General features: G+C 32.8%; 1 protein-coding gene across 5 annotated transcripts in view; it reads right to left on the reverse strand.

Annotated features, from left to right (window-relative positions):
• Positions 1–6,752: 6,752 nt before the first annotated feature.
• Positions 6,753–20,336, reverse strand: part of zfh1 (Zn finger homeodomain 1) — a 557,667-nt gene continuing 544,083 nt past the window's right edge. For all 5 annotated transcript variants that reach the window (XM_072533083.1, XM_072533087.1, XM_072533084.1 and 2 more), the window contains exon 5: positions 6,753–19,832. In XM_072533083.1, coding sequence (XP_072389184.1) covers positions 19,639–19,832 — 194 coding nt within the window. In that variant the 3' untranslated portion in view covers positions 6,753–19,638. The remainder of the gene's footprint in view (positions 19,833–20,336) is intronic.

Below are 20,336 nucleotides of genomic sequence, written 5' to 3' on the forward strand. Positions count from 1 at the left end.
GTACTGAGAATTACAGGAATATGAAACCTCATTGTCACTCATATCATAACGTAAGGGAGAGTCCCACAGTACCGGCCGGCATACAGTACCGGCCAGTTGAAAGTTCTACAAACCTATAATAGATGGTACGGTGATGATTATCGGTATTAGTGCTAGACACTCCTATAAGTACAAGCCCTGCGCGGTGTCAACTTGTCGCGACAGGATTCTTGTCAGTGCAAAGATTTGTGTTGGGCATCATAGACGTACACTGCATATTTAAAATTCTGTTGGTGATTTTCAACATTTAAAGATCCAGTTTAAAACAAATAACTCCTGGTATGTATAGTGTACTTATATAACTATAAAAAAGTATACTTTAAATCAATATTTGTGCGTTTGTTTTTACCTGTAAACAAACTTTTTTTTTCGTTTCCTCCAGTACCGGCCACTGTATTGTCCTGCAGTACCGGCCAATAATAAAGTTCGTTTTTAAAAGATTTCTTTTACTTACAGGTACGCAAAAATGCCAAGTGATAAAAATAATGTTCATGTGAGGCAAAAAAAGAGCAGCTGGGATCCTGTGAACATGCGAAAAGCCGTGGAAAAGGTACTGAATAATGAGATGAGTGCACGCCAAGCTGCCGAACACTATCAGATACCACGAACTACATTGAATGACAGAGTAAGTGCTATTAAAAATAATAAAGAGATATCCATTGAGCCAGTTATGGGTCGTTTTCACAATACTTTTTCACCTGAACATGAAGAAACATTGGCGACACATGTTAAAGACTTGGCCAATAGACTAATGCCTTTAAACAGGCAAGAATTTTTACGTCTTGCTTTTCAACTGGCAGAGAAGTTGAAGTTACCTCACCGGTTTAATAAAGAAAAAGAAATGGCAGGGAAAAACTATTATGATTCTTTTATGAAAAGACATAGTGATTTATCATTGCGGAGTGCTGAATCAACGAGCTTAATGAGAGCAGTAGGATTTAACAGACCTCAGGTTGAGCGTTTCTTTGATGGTTTAGAGACTTTGATACAGAGGTTTAAATTCACTCCTTATAAAATATGGAATTGCGACGAGACTGGTGTCAGCATTGTCCAAAAACATGCCAAAGTTTTAGCTACTAAAAACCAAAAACAAGTAGGAAAACTGACTTCAGCAGAACGTGGAAAGAACGTGACGGTGCTTTTTGCAATGAGCGCTGGAGGTCAATTTGTTCCACCATATTTTATATTTCCACGAGTCCGAATGAATGAAAGACTAATGGTTAATGCCCCAAATGAGAGCGTAGGCGAAGCTCAGCCAAACGGCTGGATGAATGCCGAATTATTTTTAAAATGGATGGATCATTTTGTGCAGTATTCTAATCCTACAGCCGAGAATCCAGTTCTCCTGATTTTAGATGGACATGCGAGTCATAAGGACTTAGATGTTATTGAATTTGCCCGGAAAAATAACATCCATATGCTTAGCACCCCACCACATACGACCCATAAGTTACAGTCACTAGATCGTACGTTCATGAAGCCATTTAAATCTGCTTATAATAATGCATGTGACTTGTGGATGAGATTAAATCCCGGTATTAGAATCAGTGAATACGAGATTGCTGGCTTAGTTGCTTCAGCTTTTAATCGAGTTTCTCGAATGGAAATTGCAGTTAGTGGCTTTCGTTGCACAGGCATACACCCCTTTGATAAAAATGTCTTTAATGATTTGGACTTTATTTGTTCTAACATAACCAACATTACAGAACAACAATCAACCCCAGAATCATTGCCTTCATCTTCCCAACTGCTAGAAGCAACACCTTCAACATCAGAACCGTTGCCTTCATCTTCCCAACTGCTAGAACCAACATCTACTACTCCTGCTCCTGATCTCGTAGCCCATATTACAAATTCTGTGCATTCCGACAACCAAACTACTCTTGCTAATGGAGAATCACAAATTGCTTTTTTGCGGCAATTAGAATCTCAAGAAGAAGCTACAATTGACCTACCCACAGACAATTTTAAAGCTGCACTTACAGAACTCTCACCGGTTCCTGATGCTTCTAAAAGAAGAGCAACTGCCCGGAGTCGTAAAGCTGAAAAAAGCGAAATTATAACTGGTTCTCCATACAAAAAAATGCTGGAAGAGAAAAAAGCAGGCAAAACAAGTGTCGAATCACTTAAATGAGGGAAGAATTTACTTGTGGAAAATGACGTTAACAAAAAAAAAATCGGTTGCCTGTAAAGTCGGTTTTACGGGCGAAGATTTTACGTGACAACGTCTTTTTCTCGGTAGAATATTTATTGATATGAATATTATTAAATTGCACAATAGGAACAAGGAATTGAATGAAAATAAGAATTGCACAAATTTTAACTATAGAAATATATTTTGTTTACCAAAACATTGTACATGTAAACTTAAACTTAACTAATTTCTATTTGAGTGATTTTGTTGAGGATAGCGCGCAGCGGACCGATCATGTTTGAGTGGGAGAGAGACGCAAGGCATTCGCCGGTCCGGCGGGCCTCTCTCTCGTTCGGTGACTCATCGTAACAGACGTGAGCGGGCGTTACACTTTTTCATGAGTGACTCCGAGCCACAACCTAATTTAAGACGTTGTCACGTCAAAATAAGGTCTCAGGAAAATATGTTCAAAAAGGTAAAAGCTTGTTGTTAGGAAGATATGTTAGTAAGAAAAGTAGGAAAAATAAAGATGAAAACCTACCTCCTCCTAGCAGACCGGTTGAAGAAGAGACAGTTTGTCCTTTGTGCACTGAATCTCATGAAGAGGATTGGATACAGTGTGGAAACTGTAATATTTGGGTTCATGAGGCTTGTGCGAACATATCAGAGCTATCCAAACAATAGATTTGTGATTTCTGTGCTTGTTTAATTGGTAATATATTTACTGGCCGGTACTGGAGGCCAATTTTATAGTTTGATTTTTCCTTATCTTTAATTTTCATTAATAAAGTGATTATTTTGAAACATTATGATTGTTTATTACTTTCATTGACAGCATAATAGTCCTTTCATACATGACAGGAAGTATTAAACATGTACCTTTTAGCATTTTGATTTTTTTGTTGATAAACCTTAAGGTGACGGTACTGTAGGACTCTCCCCTATCATTCAGTGTAAACATGATTTTTTAAAACATCATAGAAACGAGGAATCATAACAAAATGATATTATTTATCTATGATAACAAACCTCATATGATATTGTCATATGATAAATCATGTAGTGTTAAGTCTACTTTATACACAAAACAATAGAAATTGACATGATTTAGTTCCTTATTTGTATCACTAGGGAGCAGTCATATCAGCGCTATTTAACTGCTTCTAAAATAAGAAAGTGTGGGGAACAAATGCAACTTTAGATATTTTTATATGTAGATGCCGCGTGGTCGTTTTTTGAAAAAAATAAAATATTATTTCAACTTTTAATAAATGAACCTTTTTAGAAAAAATATGATAACCATTTTAATTTAAATATGCACAAATCTACAAATAATATAATTAAAACTGTCTTCTTATAAACTATAAATAAAATTAATTAAAAGTCAATCAACGGGAGAGAAAACTCAAAAAATTGTAAGGTGTTTCGATCCAAAAACCATTCTTGATCTTGTTAGTACGCTAGAATTGCTTTTTAGCACGTACACCAAAGAAGTTTTTTTTTACAATTTGAGTTTAGCTGGCGCAAATGATGAAGAAATAGAGTTGTTACTCATGAATGTTATCGGTATAACGTCAAACAAAAATCATGAAGATTTGCCAATTGAGAATAATAATAATGCTAAAAACAATATTCATTAAATAAAACAGAACATCATACAACAAATTTGATCAAATATCAATAAATCCATATAAATATAAGTGAAGTTACAGATATTTCTTCCTTCTATTCGTAATTTGACAGGTTTCGTCAAAATAAGGAGGCATGCGTATATGTCAAAATAAAGGTGCTTTTATTACAGAATGACATAAAATACCTCTTCAATAACTCTCTACTTATTACATTTTTGTCGTTTTATAATTAGTTTAGAGACATTTATATCAAAGATAAAGAATATATATGATTTATATTCTTATCATTTATATTATATTGAAAGTATCTCACTAATTTGTGGCGCCATCTCACAAATTTTTTTATATATTAGCCGACATTGAAGAAGAACACTTCTTCTATTTCTTCTAAAACATTTAAAAAAGACGTTTTAAAATAATTATAAATAATAATTTAAAAATAATTTAATTTAAAAAATGTGAATTTTTCTGAATTTTAGCATTTGTAGTTTTTTAACTACAATCTCTAAAGTTTAGCCTATACTCCATAGATGGAGCAACTAACAGACACATAGAAAGAAATGTATTTTATATAAAGCTTTAAATACACATGAATAATAAATAAGAATTTAAACTAAATTTTAAAATAAGTGGTCAAGTAAAAGTAGCTATTTAAACAACTTTATTTTTCTGAAAATGGTGACGCTACTCACTTGGCAGTTTGAAACTTCACCACTAGAGGGTCGTATAGTTCGAAAAAGTTAAGATTCCTTTAAATAATTTAGGTACCAGTACCAGACATACCAGATTAGCACAGAATAGACGCATAATTTTATGCATATGCATTATGCGTCTATATTCTGTGATAATTAGGATAGGTGTACAGTGTAGTATATGTGTACAAGTGCCCTTTAATATTAACAGTTCTCTGCTAAGGCAGATTTCTATTATTACATTTTCTCTCTACCTACGCCTTAGGTTAGAATGTAGTATAGCGATATGTAATCATATTGAAAGGTCATATTTCTCGGTTTGAAAAGAATTTGATTACCTGGGGATATGTTTACGCTACAGTTAAGATGAGTGGCATTGAAATAAACTAACGTTTATCAAATCTTTGAGTAGATGGCAGCACGTACATCATATGCTAATATTTTAATTTTCCCGAAATATTCACATTGTTGCCAGCGATGCCAAGTACAGGAACTTACGATCGGTTACAGTTCGCTCTTAATCAGCAATTAGTTGAAGTTTCACTAATTCTAATTTTTGTTGTATGGTATTTATTTACTTTTGAGGTTAAGTTGCTGCTTTAATTTTGAGTGTTGTTTAATTAGTTTTACAAACATTTTGAATACTGTATACCAGTCTTGTTTCCTAATATTGATTGAGTGAATTGAAAATAAATCTAAAAACTAAAAAGTGTATTAATCCTACTATACATATTTTTAATTACTTTCGACGGTTTACTGATTTCTCAAATTAAAATTTAGTATAAATAATCATGTTGAAAATGGGAAATAGGTAAAAGAGAACTTTGAGAATAGGAAAACCTAATGTAATATAAAGAAAATTTTACTAATCTCTCTAATCAATAACAAATACTGTTATAATAATTTGATGACAAGGTAAAATTTCTTCTAATAGATAAACGTTCATTCATTTAAATTTGAACTTTATTACTTACTGTGTTTAACCCTCCGTTGAAATGAAAGTCTTGTAGATTCTAATTTTACTATTTGTGCGCATATATGGATTTGACCAGACTATCTCCCGCAGACATCCCGACAATGCGGATGCTTTGTTGATCTGACTCCTTAGGTCCTTTACTGGGTCGTGTGTGCTTGATATATCTAGGCCCAGATGTCTGAATTGCATCACCTGTTCTATGGGGTTGTTCTCAACCAGTAACATACATCTGAGCGGATCTTTTGCTATTGTCATGCATTTAGTTCTGTTGGTATAAATGGTTATATTTAGTTGGCGGCTTATTTGAAATAACTGAAAGAGCTGTCTCGTAAAGAAAGATCATCTTCTGATTTGGCAATAATTGCTGCATCATCTGAGTAACACACCATACCAATTCTTTTGTTGCCCATTCTGTATCCGAGATTGGGAGATGTTACTTGGTTTATAATTTTGCCCATGAGTAGGTTAAACAAGAAGGTGCTTAAACTGTCGCCTTATCTAATTCCTCCCGGTGTTTTTCCCGGAATATTTTAAGTGAATTGGTCTCCTGCTCTAACTTTGGTTATTGTTGTTATTTAGGTTATGGACTATCTTTGTTATGTTGGTCGGTGTCTTATTTTCTATTAATGTATTTAGAATGTCTCCCAGGCGAACCCTGTCAAACGACTTCGTCAGATCAATGAAGCAAATATACGCTGGCATGCCGAACTCTATAGCTTTTTCTTTTATTTGTTTTATTATGAATACTGCATCTGTTGTAAAACCTTGTTGTTCTTCACCATTAGTGATTTGCCTTTCCAATTTGTTTTAAATCATAATGAAAAAATAAATTATAAAAATATAATCACGTATCAAACGGATACATTGCGACCGTTGTTGTCAATAGCTTTTTACCCGTAAGTCACGTCTTCGGATTTACATACGCAAATAGTTTTTTTGTTATCACAATGCATTATTGGACGTAATCTACAACAACTACCCTTGATACCCAAAAGGCAATTCTTAAGTCTTTACCTGCTCAAACTAATTTATCCATATTCGACATTATCACTTTCTATGTTTGGCATTCCTATTTGATCACTGGATCCAGTGGTCGAAGAGATTTGCTTTTCCTTTCAGTTATTGCGGATATTTATGATTGGTTAATATGAAAGGTAGCTTTCCAAAGGCTGTCTTGTTCAACGTTTTATCTCTACAGTCAGATTTTAAAGCGAATAGTAGAAAAATAATTGTCTAAAATTAGAAGTTGCTAGGAGGAATAAGAAAAGGTTGAATACTTTTGGTATGAGTTTATTTAGGTTGAGTAAAATACATTCTTCAACTTTTTTAATAGAATTTACACAGACATTCGTTATAATCACCATTTTTACAATACCATTTATATAAACATAAAAAATGACAAAAATAAACAAAATTCGAGCTTTAAACTATATATATGGCTTATTATATTACAAGTTCTTTGGTAAAACTAGCCAATGTATAAAAAATACAATATATTAACAAAAAACTACACACAACAATAATCTGCAAATATAATTTGCACAGAAAATGACTAAAAATCTAATATAATAATGTCAAGCAGAAATATTAATATAAAAATAAAAAGATATCAATAAATTTAAATATGGATAAACTCTATATACGAGGACAAGCTCCCTTGTCTGAAAAAGGAAAGAGCATTCAGACGAGGAAGAGAAAAACATTCAATATTTACAGAATATACCTATACACAGAAATTTATAGAGTATCTTAAGAATTATTAAAACTTTTATGCATAATATAAATTGTATATATAATATATTTTTCTTATATCTCCAATTCTCACATACCTTTGAGATTTCTAGATAAATGCTACTTTTTCATTTAACAGCTGTACTAAATAAGTTTATATCAAATAGCTACATTATTGTCAAAAATCTTACATTATAGAAACTTGCACACTGGAAATCATACATTAAGGTACATAATTTGGAATGACTCAAATACTTTTGGTCTCTTTTGAAAATCATTTACTACTTTTCTAAAATTTGGCAAAAATTCAATATTCATATATTATTTGTATTTTTAAAGAAGTTCAAATACAACTTTCAAAAAATTATCATTCTTTTTTGTAAAATTGGTTTACTGTAACACTAATTATTAAACAAATAAAAAAAATGATAAAATGGTAAATTAATTTAAACTGCAGGAAAGGAATAGTCGAAAAACGAAGCTGAAAATTCGGACGGAAAGAATGAAAAGATAAGCAAATATGTAGAATTTCAATATATATAATAAACAAATACGAAACACTGAAAACTGTTTTGATAAATTTTGAAAAAATTTATGAACAATCCAACGACAGCTCCTTAGTAACTGTTTCAAATCTTACTATCTGATCTTATAAAGTATTACTTACTACTCATCAAATATAGCTTGAGTTGAGACACATGTTTTGGTATTGGGCTCCACCTCCGATGCGCAGTGAACAGCAAAAAAACTTATTATTATTTCGTGATCGATGAAAGCGAAGAGATTCTATAGTTTGGTAAAAAAAATATTGTTTTTTCTTCTAAGAGCTGTTATTGCAATTGATTTGAGATTTTAAATTATTAACCTTGATTTGTACTAAGACAAATCGCAGAAAAGGCCATCGAGTACAACAAACCACCATATCTATGTTTTGTAGACCTGACAAAGGCTTTCGATCCATCCAAGTCGAAGACGTCTTACACCTACTGTATAAAAGAAACATACCAATCAATATTATAGAAACTATCGAAAACATCTACTACTGTTAAAAAAAAGTACAAGGGTGTGTTGTCTTAGCAACGGGAGTTAGTTTAAGTACTATAAAACGGGTCTCTCGTTAAATAAAAGATATAAAAGAAGATGACAAGAATTTTGACAGAGTTTAATAATAATTTTTGGGATTTCGATGGAGCAAAGCGAATAATAACAGGAAAATCCTAATGGAAAAACCTGATGTGTTTCAGAGAATTTTTCTTAGGGCTATAATAGGAACATTACAGGAAAATAAATTGGTCCGTAATTTACATAGCTAAAACTTATATTCATTCCCCTCATACCCATGACAAAAACCGGAAAGACATTAGCACCGAAGGTTTGCACAAGCCAATGTCCAAAGGGCTGAAGCTGAAAGATAAGATAATCGAGGCTGCAAAAGAATGTGAGGTAGTGGTTTACACGGGCCCTAAGCCGTGGATATCCGATAATACGTGGACTGCGATTCAACGCAGAAAGGACGATAAATACAGGGCGTTATCCAAAGAAAACGGAAAACAGTGCCGCAAAGACAAAGCTTATTACATCTCTCAAATATGCAGAGAGATAGAGGAACATGGCTGTCGAAACGAACCGAGTGATTTATTTCAGAGAATCAAACTCTTTACTAGAGAATTTAAATCTCAAACGTGGTCTGTAATAGATAAGAAAGGTAATCTAAAGACCGATACTGGCGAAATATTGGAAACATGGCGAAACTACTGTAGCGAGCTATATAAAAATAGCGAGGTACCAGCAGAAATTCAGTGGCCCTGTGACTACCCCAGAAAACCATTGATTCAATACCAGGTGAAATACTACAGTTACTAAGTAACAAAGGATTACATATCATCCATTCTATCTGTGTCGCTGTTTGGAATTCAGGAAAATGGCCATCTGATTGGTGTACCTCAATTTATATCCCGCTACACAAAAAAGGGACTACTACCAGATGTGAAAACTACCGCAGACTGTCACTAATAACACAGGCTAGTAAAATTTTGTTGCATATCATCAAAAACAGATTAAGAACCTATCTACATTACCAAATACCTCAGGAACAAGCGGGGTTTGTAAATGGTAAAAGTACACGGGAACAAATCCTGAACCTGAGACAACTCATTAAAAAGTCTAGAGAATTTCATGATTATATGCTTCGTTGACTACCAAAAGGCATTTGATTGTGTATCAATCTGTGGTCTATTTTAATAGAAGGTCACACCAATGCACCTGGTGACACTTGACACGTGTTGTCACTTGACTTATTCAACATTTATGGTAAACACGTCACGAGGATGGCTTTAGATGGATGAGCCAGTGGTACTAAGTCGGGAGATTATCACAGCGATAATCTCCCGACTATTCATGTTCCCGACTTTTCATTCTAAATGAACCATAATAATTATAAATAGTAGATTCATGAAAAAATTATTCCTAATATACCAGCCCTTAGTGTATTGTTTATAATCAATGCACCATATCACAATGTCCAAATTCAAAAATGTCCCACTATGGGGTGTAAAAAAGACGAAGTGAAGGAGTAATTAAGACAGCGGAACGTTCCATTTTCAGAAGAAATGACAAAACGAGAGAAGACAAAATCGGAAAGTCTCAAGCTATATTTAAGAAGTTGTGATTGTTGGTGAAGCTATTGTTTGATAATTTATAAGTCTTATTTATTATTATTTAACAAATGCTTGAAGTATCGGTTTATTGTGAATTTTAATAATTAGATATGCTTTAGTACGAGTTTCTAAAAGGTTCTCCATGTTTGTCCAATATTTTTTGGACAATTTACAGGAGTTGCTTTATCAATATCATTTTTTGCACGTTTTTTACTTATTTACTGTAACATATCGACCATTATTTGCATTTTTTTTTGTATAACGATGGATTATATCTTAGATGTGATATTGCTATCTGTATATGCGAGAAAATATAAAGCTCTATGTTCTGGTTCTAGTTCAAAGCGTTACAATCACAAACGGAACATAAAAAAATGTGCATTTGTGCGGATTGTGCAGATATTTCAAAAACCGCACACATTTAACGGGTTATATAGGTCTTTTATTTTAAAAAAAATCTTATTCTTATTTATTCCATATGAAAGTATAGTACTTCAAGAGTATTCACACCAAATTTGAAGTAAATTTGGGCAATATTACCCGAGTTATAGAAATTTGAATACTGGGCGGTCGGTACGTGAGCTGTCAGTTTAAAAAACTTTATAACGCGTTTTTCCGAAACTTTATTTTTCCGAGTGGTAGGCATGATTTCTTTGCACAATTTAGCAGGAAAACATCGTTTCCTCATTGGACGAAAGAATTAAAAAAAAAATGAAATATAAACTTTTGAAATAAGTTTGAATGAATTTTCGTCTCGTATTATTTATTATTTTTGCGATTGTCATCGTATTTAAAGCATTTTTTTCGTATAAAACAAGAACGTGTCGATCTATCGAGAATCGAGAAAAGATGAACTGTGCAAAGTTTCAGCAAAATCGGTCGATTCGTTCTACCACACGGAAAAACAAAGGTTTCGAGAAAAACGCGTTCAAGTGCACATAGCGATCGCGCAGTTCAAATCACTCTAACTCTGGTAATAATGCTCAAATTTACTTCAAATTTGATATGCGTATTCTGAAGTAATATTCTTTCATATGGAATAAAAAAAAATAAAAATCCATTTTTTGAATGTACAAGACATTATGTAACCCCTTAATGAATTGTACACGTAAAGAAAATTTACACATGAATCTCATATTATACATATACAGAAAATAAGACCAAATAAATGTGTCCACCAACATTATCAGTAGTAGTAAACAGTAAGATACCGGTCTTAAATTATTCAATGAGCTTTGTAAAGATTCAGAAATCATGTTCTTACTAAAAGATAACAAAAAAAGGGAATAACAACAATATATGAGTACGTTTTATCTATACTTATAACTTATACCTTCTTTGAACTTCCTCGTATCACATTGCACGTATAAAAATGGTAAACTATGTACAAAAAAATAAATATGGACAATAATATAAAATTAATGTAAATAAAATTGTTCATATATAATAAAATTTTCAAAAGAGCCTTCTACTTATATTTAAACATACTTCTAAAACATCTGATTGGTAACAAATACACCGTTAACTAGAAATATTTTTCTGACTTCGATGTACATTTGCAGTCTCTTAAAATCGCGCAACTTGAGTTAAGTTTCTCCAATTAATACTGTGTCCAATAGAACATAAATTTGACAAATTTCGTAAATTAAAAATTTGTCAAATTTATGTAAGTTGTTAATATAAAATTTATCAAATTTGTAATTTTTAAACTTAGAAATTTTAAAAGTATTAACTTATTCGTAGATTAATATATATTTTTTAAGGAAAATTACAAAAACCTCAGTTAATTCTTTATGTTCAAGTTTGGAGTTTAAGAGGCTACAAATGTTATCGATGCCGTAAATATCTTTCTTTAAATAAATGCTTATAAAAGTAACGACTTGCACCATTGTATTCATTGTATTGTTGAAAACTATGAACTCTCTACGTATTGTCATGTAACACCTCGATGCAAAGGCTTCTTTGCCTCTTATTGTACTGTTTACATATATATAATTTATAATCTAAGAATTGATAAAATAATATTAATTACAAAAGAGTCTTATAAATTTTCCATCCAGCATTAAGATCGCCTGAGCTGTTACTCGTAATTCAAATTCTGTTGTTTATTTAAAAATCTGAAGCAATAAAATGATATCTAAACTTTAAATTACAATTTTACAAAACTAATAAACAAGTAATGATAAAGAAGGTGTTCAAAATAACTTCATTGTAGACTATTACAGTGTCTGTAGTACAGACATAAAAACCTGCAATAATTACTACTCAGAATTATACAAAGACACTTCAACAGATGCAGTCAAAGAGGTAGAGGAAATCATTTTATGAACACAAGTAAAGAACTCAACCAACTAATAAACAAAAAATTCCCATAGATAGACGGCATATTAGCGGAGATTGGCATAGATGTAATACTGGATATCTGCAGAGTGTGCCAATGATATGGATCACAGGTGAATGGCCTGATGAGTGGTGCGGATAAATCTCTATCCATAAAAAAGATCACTAACCATATGCAGCAATTACATAACCATTGTCCTTATTCTTCATGCAAGTAAAATACTGCTAAACTTTCTGCTTCCAGAGCAGCCAAAGAATAATGCGGACTTGTACCAGAGAAAGTACCAATGCGTGAGTAGATATTAAACAACAGACAAATAATAGAAAAAGCCATGAGAACACAATATACCAATGCTGCTCTGTTTCGTAGATTACACAAGGGATTTCAATGCAGTAAAATGGGATCCTCTCTGGAATATAATGGGAAATATGGAAGTACCTAACGAGCTAATTAACCTAACTGGTTAAGCGTTCAAAACTGAAAAGGGAACTAGACAGGACTGCATACTATCACCATTATTGTACAACATATATTTTGAATATATAATGAGAAAAGTACTAGACGAATGGCACCCAGATGGCACACTTATACTAGCAGCGGAGGAAGTCGAAATGACAGTCGAATTTCAAAGTAGTAGACAGATTTGTGTACTTAAGAGGTAGATCTCCAACAAGATAAGCAGACCAAATGAAGACTCTGGATCGCAAGAGCTTAAGGAATGAAGAGAACAGTGCCTGAAGTCAAATAACTGAACATACACGATTTAATATTGAATTGAATGTTGTTTTTAAATAGTTGCGCCGGAGATTTGACATCTGAACCACGGTACGTCATTCGTTAAGAAAAATAGAATATAGAATATTCAAAAATACAGGTCATTTCAGTGACTTCTTCTTCTTTGAGTGCCTCTCCTATCGGAGATTGGATATCATTAGGGCGATTCTAATTTTATTTACTGCTGTTCTGAATAATTCATTAGTGGTACAGCCAAACCACTCTCTTAAGTGAAACCTTATACCATATCGAGAGACTACTGCTTGAATATGCAGATGTGTGAGACAGAGCATATATCGTCAGCCGGCTAGCGACATGCTCTCCTGGTAGAGGTCACGTGGTCTTTCGTCAAGACCACGTTAAATTAAATGTGCAGCTATAGAAAATTATTTCAACGTAATTCATGAAAATCTTATTTTTATTTGTAAATAATGAGATAGATAAAAATCTTAAGATAGATCATTTCTTATACTTCTTATTCAGATTTTTTTATTAGAATCAACAGAAAGATACTATTCGATTAAGACAAGATATTAGATAACGAAATACACGAACTAATGATGAAATATCTTTAAAAGTTAGGATTGAATACTAAGGGTATGAGCTATCCTCAATCCGTAGTGGAATGAGGCAGTCTACAAACCTACAACGAAATGGAGACTTCTCAATAAAAAAAAGCAATTTAAGAACGTGTACTTTTTTCTAACTTAGTTTAACTTATACATAGAGAAAGTATTAATAGAATTGGTAAGGAGTAACCGTCGAGAAGTTCGCCAGATTCTACAAAGGAGTTATAGTTACAGTCACAATTTGTTTTGTGGTTACCAAGCTTCCTGTACCTTGGCTTTTCCTCGTTTATTTTGGTGAGTCACGTTGGGGCGTTGGTTAAATTACGGCAGGTATTATCATTCATCTTAGTAAACAGAATCAAAGATAAGTAAAACACGAAATTAATATGATTAATTACATTTTTTTTAAAACTACTGGACTGTTCCGATTCCACAGATGTTGCTCTCAGTTACTTAGCAAAACATATCGTCAAATATGGCGCTAGATGTTATAGTAATAATTGCTGCTGGTAGGTAGAGGTATAACTTTTGTAATTAGTATTATTCCATATCCGTTAACTAAAGGCAAGTTACCAACTTACGTCTACGAGTCGATGTGTTGAAACCAAAATATATCTACATGTAGGCTATACAATTTTACTTTCGAAGTATATGGCACTTTCAATAAAGCAATAATATAATATCTTACAATATCTACATTTTATGGCAAATATTAAAAAAATAATATCTGAAATTTTCCAATCACAAACTTTTTCAATATTATACTCTACTAAATATGGTAACTCATATTCAATTGCACGTAATGACTAAATTTTTTCATATAACAATTGCCTTGGTGCCCCATTGCCTGCTACACCACTGACTATTTAAAGTGGTGGAAGACCTGGATTTTTACTGGCACTGTTCCACTGTATACTATGAGTATTGTTGTACAGGTACCAGACAAGTTATTTACAAGTCACAGAAAAAGTTAAAGATTACAGGAGAACCAATGGATAGAAATCAGTCATTTTGAGTTTCGTAAATCAAAACGTAAGTTGATGAAATTTGTAGTTAAACCTTGAATAAAGTCATAAGGAAATTCGGCACTCCTTGAATTGAAGGGCTTAATGTAAAATAATGGCAAGCCACACATGAGTTCAAAAAGAGTTAATGCTATAGTAATAGTATAACAAGCCACTAAAAATTGATTTCAGCCCTTCGTTAATAGATGGCGTGATAAACCTATGGTAACACTATTGTCTATCTACTCGACATAATGACAAGTCACATCAAAATGGCGAACATGGGCGGAAGCGATTCGGATATTTCTGTGAGTTTTGACCATTCTAGCAGGAAAAATACTGAAGTTGAGTCGACGTTGTGACAGTGACCGTGATCCTGACGATGTACAATATAGAAGTGACTCAAGTGATGAAAATACAGCGGTATGTAATTTTTTTGTTAAATGTGGATTGCCGCATTATTACTAGTCAAAATTAAAGTATGATTGTAGTGGTTTGTGACATGGCTTGTTATATTATTGCATTTTGTTGTAGGATAATGAACAAGGTCCGTCAAGAAAAAGGACAAAACCAAACACACCTGACAAAATTCCAACAAGTCGATGGAGACAAAGAAATGAACGTCCAAGATCAAAAAGAAGCATTCGAAGAAATTTAGGGCAACCATATGTAAGCGACAAAACGAAAAAAAAATGTGTCTGGTCGAGAATTGGGACCGCCTTGCAGTTGCACTAAGAAGTGTAGGAAAAAGCTTCAGGGCTAAGAGAGCAATATTTTTAACAAGTTTTGAAACCTTAGTTCATGAGTTACAAAATAGCTACTTATTCGGATGTATAGATATTGTTAAGAAGAAAAGGTTCTGGCGAAAGAAGCAAAAACATCAAGAATCGCATAGAAAGAGCAATGCAGTCTACTCCATTAATGTTAACGGTGAAACTACACGTGTTTGTAAAACATAATTTTTAAATATCCATGGACTTCAAGCTTCTAAGGGCAGAGGAAATAACATTGTTTGCAAGAAGATAGAAGGAAATCTAGTGCCAGAAAGAGATAACAGAGGAAAGCATACAAACCGTGTGAAAATATCTGATTAGGGAATACTAAGTGTTAAAAACCACATACATTCGATTCCAAAGTATCAAAGTTACTACAGTCGACAAGAGAACATGAATAAAGTTTACCTAGACCATAACATGAGTATAGTCAGTCTCTATTCGGATCGATAGGCCCCTTAGTGTAAAGAAGCGGGAATTGAACCAGTTAAGGAGCATACTTGCCGTAAGGTATTCTGTACCGAGTATAATATAGGATTCAAGTTGCCAAAATCAGACACTTGCAAGACATGCGACAATGAATATCCAAATAGTCAGCAAAATCAGAAAAAAAAGATTATAGAGAATTAACAACAAGACTTAAATTGCACAAGTGTAAGGCTCAGGCAATAAGAAGACATGTGTTATATCGTTTGACTTGCAGCAGGCGTTACCGATTTCCAAATTAACCACTGGTCCTGCTTTTTCTTGAATGAAAATATGGGTGTGTAATCTAGGAATCCATGATTGTACGGAAGACGCTGGTCATATGTTTGTCTAGACGAAAAATGTTGCATAAAGAGTGATGAAATTGCATCAATACTCATACAATTTCTGAGCTCAAAGATAAGTGAAGTAGAACATCTCGTTTTATTCACGGATAATTGTTCCGGGCAAAACAAAAACTGGCTTTGAACGTCTTTATGGTTCCAGCTAGTAAAGGAACAAAGATTTAAGTCTATTATACACCATTTTTTAGTCAACGGACACACTCACCTTCCATCTGGCAGGGATTTGGCTCTTATAGAAAGTATGCTCGGCTAGAACTCTCCCGAGTGGCATAAAATTATAAAAGAATCTAATAAAAAGAAGCTCTTCAACTTAACTGTAATGAAGCAGGAAGATTTCCTCAATGTAAAACCACTCTTAGAGAACATTAAAAAGAGTACTTGCACTGATGACCAGCAATTTTTGGATTTTTCGAATGTTTTTTCCTTTTTATTCAAGAGTGATACGAGAAAAGCATTTTACGTTAAGCATTCTGTGAATGGTACCTACAACCCCGTTACTGTTGTCAAGAAGGGACGTCCAAATGTGCCTTTTGTATGTGATTTACAACGGAAGTATATTGGGCCAATTCGGATTGCAAATAAGAAACTCGAAATTGTGAGATCATTGTTACTCTACCTACCTTCAGTGTATCATCCCTTATACAATAGTTTACGAGTGAATGTCAGCCCTGATGTTGCTGATGAGGTCGTCGAGCTAGTTGATTAAATAAGATTTTGGGTATTTATTATTAATGTAATAATATAACAAGCCACATTTTTTTTTTAAATAAAGACTTTTTTTCTCAAATTTGGAGTAATTTTATTAATATTGTTGTAACTATAGTTCCATATGGCATGATGCATCGACATATCTAAACTATCACAACAAAAGTTGTTACTGGATTTTATAATATTTTTAACATTCAAAGTCTCACTTTTACCTTTTGGAGACTTGTCATTGTTTCACATTAAGCTCTTCAATTGTAACATTATTTTAAAGATAAATTTGTAATAGAGAAATATCAACTGACTGAGTATTATCCATGTTCTAAAATAAGTTAATCACTTAAGTAATCATTAGGAAAGTAAAAGCTTAATAGTATTTGGCACCACAATCCTATAACCAGTGAATATGGCTACAAACGTTGTATAGGTAACTTTGTTATACGAAAATATAATAAATTTGTAACTGTAGACATTTCGCAAAGTTGTAATATGTTGCGGAAATATAATTATTATACTCAGGATTGTATATGTTTGTAGAAGCATGTCAATCTTCGCTACTTAATGGTTAGAACAAAATATAGTCTATAGTTTATGTTGAGTAGTGTTATTATGTTAAGTCATTATGTTACGCTAAAAGAGTCGGGTTCATAAATCATAACATATAAATCAATACAAAACAATAAGACATTTGCTCAAAATCTGTGTGCTGTAGTCAAGCTAAGCTCAGCTAAGTCTATTTCTGTACAAGAGTAATCATATTGCAATGTTTATATAAAAAATATTTCTTACACAGACCTTTTTAGTTTCAGTCTTTTGGATAGAAATTTTTAATAATAGAGTTTAAGAATTCGTTGAGGTTATGTTGTCAGAGCTACTGTAGGACATAAGTTATCGTTCTCGCCCAAAGACCGCAGCATTACACGAAGGTCACGTGATTTTCGATTCACTTTGGCACACATATTAGTAGAAGCCTTATAAAATTGTAGTCCTTTCAGTTCCAGGCAGCAGTTGACTGTAGACAGTCGATTTGGAAGCATTTGGGGTGCGTGTGCCGCTCAAAAAGGAAAAAATCGAGTATGCTGCAAATTTATGGCCTCATAAATAAAGATTTAATAGCAAGCAAAATATGTATAGGTACGCCATGAAGTGAACAGGGCAGCGAAGTTTAAAGGTTGTTGGGGAAGTGCAGATGATGTTCCACATTAAAGGTATCCAAACTTTGCAACCATCACCGACAAAGTGCATGGAAGATAGGCGTATACTCGAGGCTATCAATCGACAATATTTTGAAATGGGAAGGAATTTTGATGATTACATATCTTGAAAAAGGCAAAACCTTACTAGAAAAACGACTAGAGGAACCGAATGCAGAAAAAATTCGTGAAAATAAACTCGGTTTAAGAAAAATCTTTTTAAATGAGAACTACTCCCAACTTTTAACAAACCTGAATGCAAACATTCGTAAAAATAGACCCAGATTAAAAAAATAATTTTAAATGGGAAGAATCTACTTGGCGTATAAAAGAGAAGATTCCTAGTGGTTGACTACACCATAGTTTAAAAAAATTAACCAGCCCATAACAGTGGCGATAATAAAATTTATTGAGTGGTTGAAATCCAATCTATTCCCTAAATTTGGTTTCTCCGGGACTCCACGTATTCTCTAAACCATAAACTGAAGATTTTTCTCGATGATTACCGCTTTTAATCCAATCAAGAAGTCGTTTTGGTTGTAGATGAGTACTGTTTACCACTTCCAGAAGACGTAAATGTGTTGAGATTGAATATATGAGATGAAATATGAAATATTGAAGAATAAAACTTCTCTGAAAGCATAAATTATCTTTTTCAGTTGTTAAATATTTTACATTGGCATATATATTTGCCTGAACAATCAGTGCAAAAATATGTTTTTGCGTCGAATTAAATTGTAAATTATTTAGCTTTAAAAATTATTACTCTTTTGGTGAATCCAGAAATCCAGGAAGACGAATAACTTGCCTAACGATACTAATAGAATGCCATGATTCCAGTTTGCAGTTACATGTAACCTTTTAGAGCAGTTGATTCGAAAGTTGGCCAATTTACGTAATTGAAATGGCATTTACAGAAGAGGAATATGTATTGTAAAATTTGATGAAAGTGTTTCCATGTTACCATAACCTCAAAATAGTGTATTCTTAATTTCCATAAAAAAGAATTGTCCTAAAAAACAATTTTTTTAGCTAAATATAACAATTTTAAAACAATTTCTTCGAAAGTTTGCCAGTCTACGTAATAGAGATGAAACTTGCAGAAGAGGAATATTATGTATTTAAAACTTAATTAAAATGTCACCATAACCTCAAAACAATATATTCTTATAGAAAAGACAGTTCGATATTTTCGGTTTTTTAAGTTTTTGGTAGTATATTCTTAATTTCCGATTTGTTCTAAAAAACAATATTTTGACAAAAATGCTTCAATATTTTTACCACTATACAAAAATAGACGCCATTTTATGAACAAATTAAATATGCCTTGCATTACTTAGGAGTCATTAGAAATTTAGAGATGTCAATAAGTTCACATCCTCGAGTAACATCAGATATAACCGTGTTCTGTATTCTGATTAGTCAACAACTTGCAGCCATTATCACAATGTATAGAATTCAAATTTGGTCACATTCCTCTAGAGACCCAAACGTCTCTTTAAAAATATCCAGTTTATGATTTCTCAACGGTAAAGAATATCAAAAAATTAGCGTCCAAAGCTAATTTTAAATTTGTTATATACAATAAATTACTCTCTATAAGGTTTACAGTAGGAATACCGATGATTCATGTGCTGGCTGTAAGATCCTGAATGAGAGAATCGCTTGAGACATTTGCTGCATTGGAAAGGCTTCTCTCCGCTGTGGAGACGTTTGTGTTCGGTAAGGTGATGTTTGTGTTTGAAAGCTTTAGGGCATTCGTCGCACTTATGGGGACGTTGACCTGGAACAGAAACATAAATTTTATAAACAATTAATTTGGTACAAGTAATAGAATCATACAAATAAACAAACTGCCGTTCAACTAAGAAACAAAATCTTTATCTTAACCCTTAAGATGCATGTTTATATTGTGCTACTACATGCACTATATAAGTAACAATAATTTTTTCGTTACCGGGGCGAATAATAAGGTGAAAGTATAGTTTATTATGCTCTAATTATTAATTTTAGGTCTGACCTACCATACAATTATAGGAAAAAACTTACTAGTGATGAGATAGAGGAAATAGCCAGAACAATGATGGAAGAATCTGAAAATGAATGTATTAAATACAGTCGCCATGATTCCACTTCAGAGCAGGAACGTGATAACAAAATATTTTAAAGAGTATGAGATCATCAAATGAACGTAGAAATAGAAAAAGAGCCTACGTTTACAAGTCTCGATGTAAATATGGTGTGGAATATACATCCTAGTTTAAGTAAATTTGCCAAGAGATCCCAA

The sequence above is a fragment of the Diabrotica undecimpunctata genome, chromosome 5 (assembly GCF_040954645.1).
Source record: "Diabrotica undecimpunctata isolate CICGRU chromosome 5, icDiaUnde3, whole genome shotgun sequence".
Taxonomy (NCBI): Eukaryota; Metazoa; Arthropoda; class Insecta; order Coleoptera; family Chrysomelidae; genus Diabrotica; species Diabrotica undecimpunctata.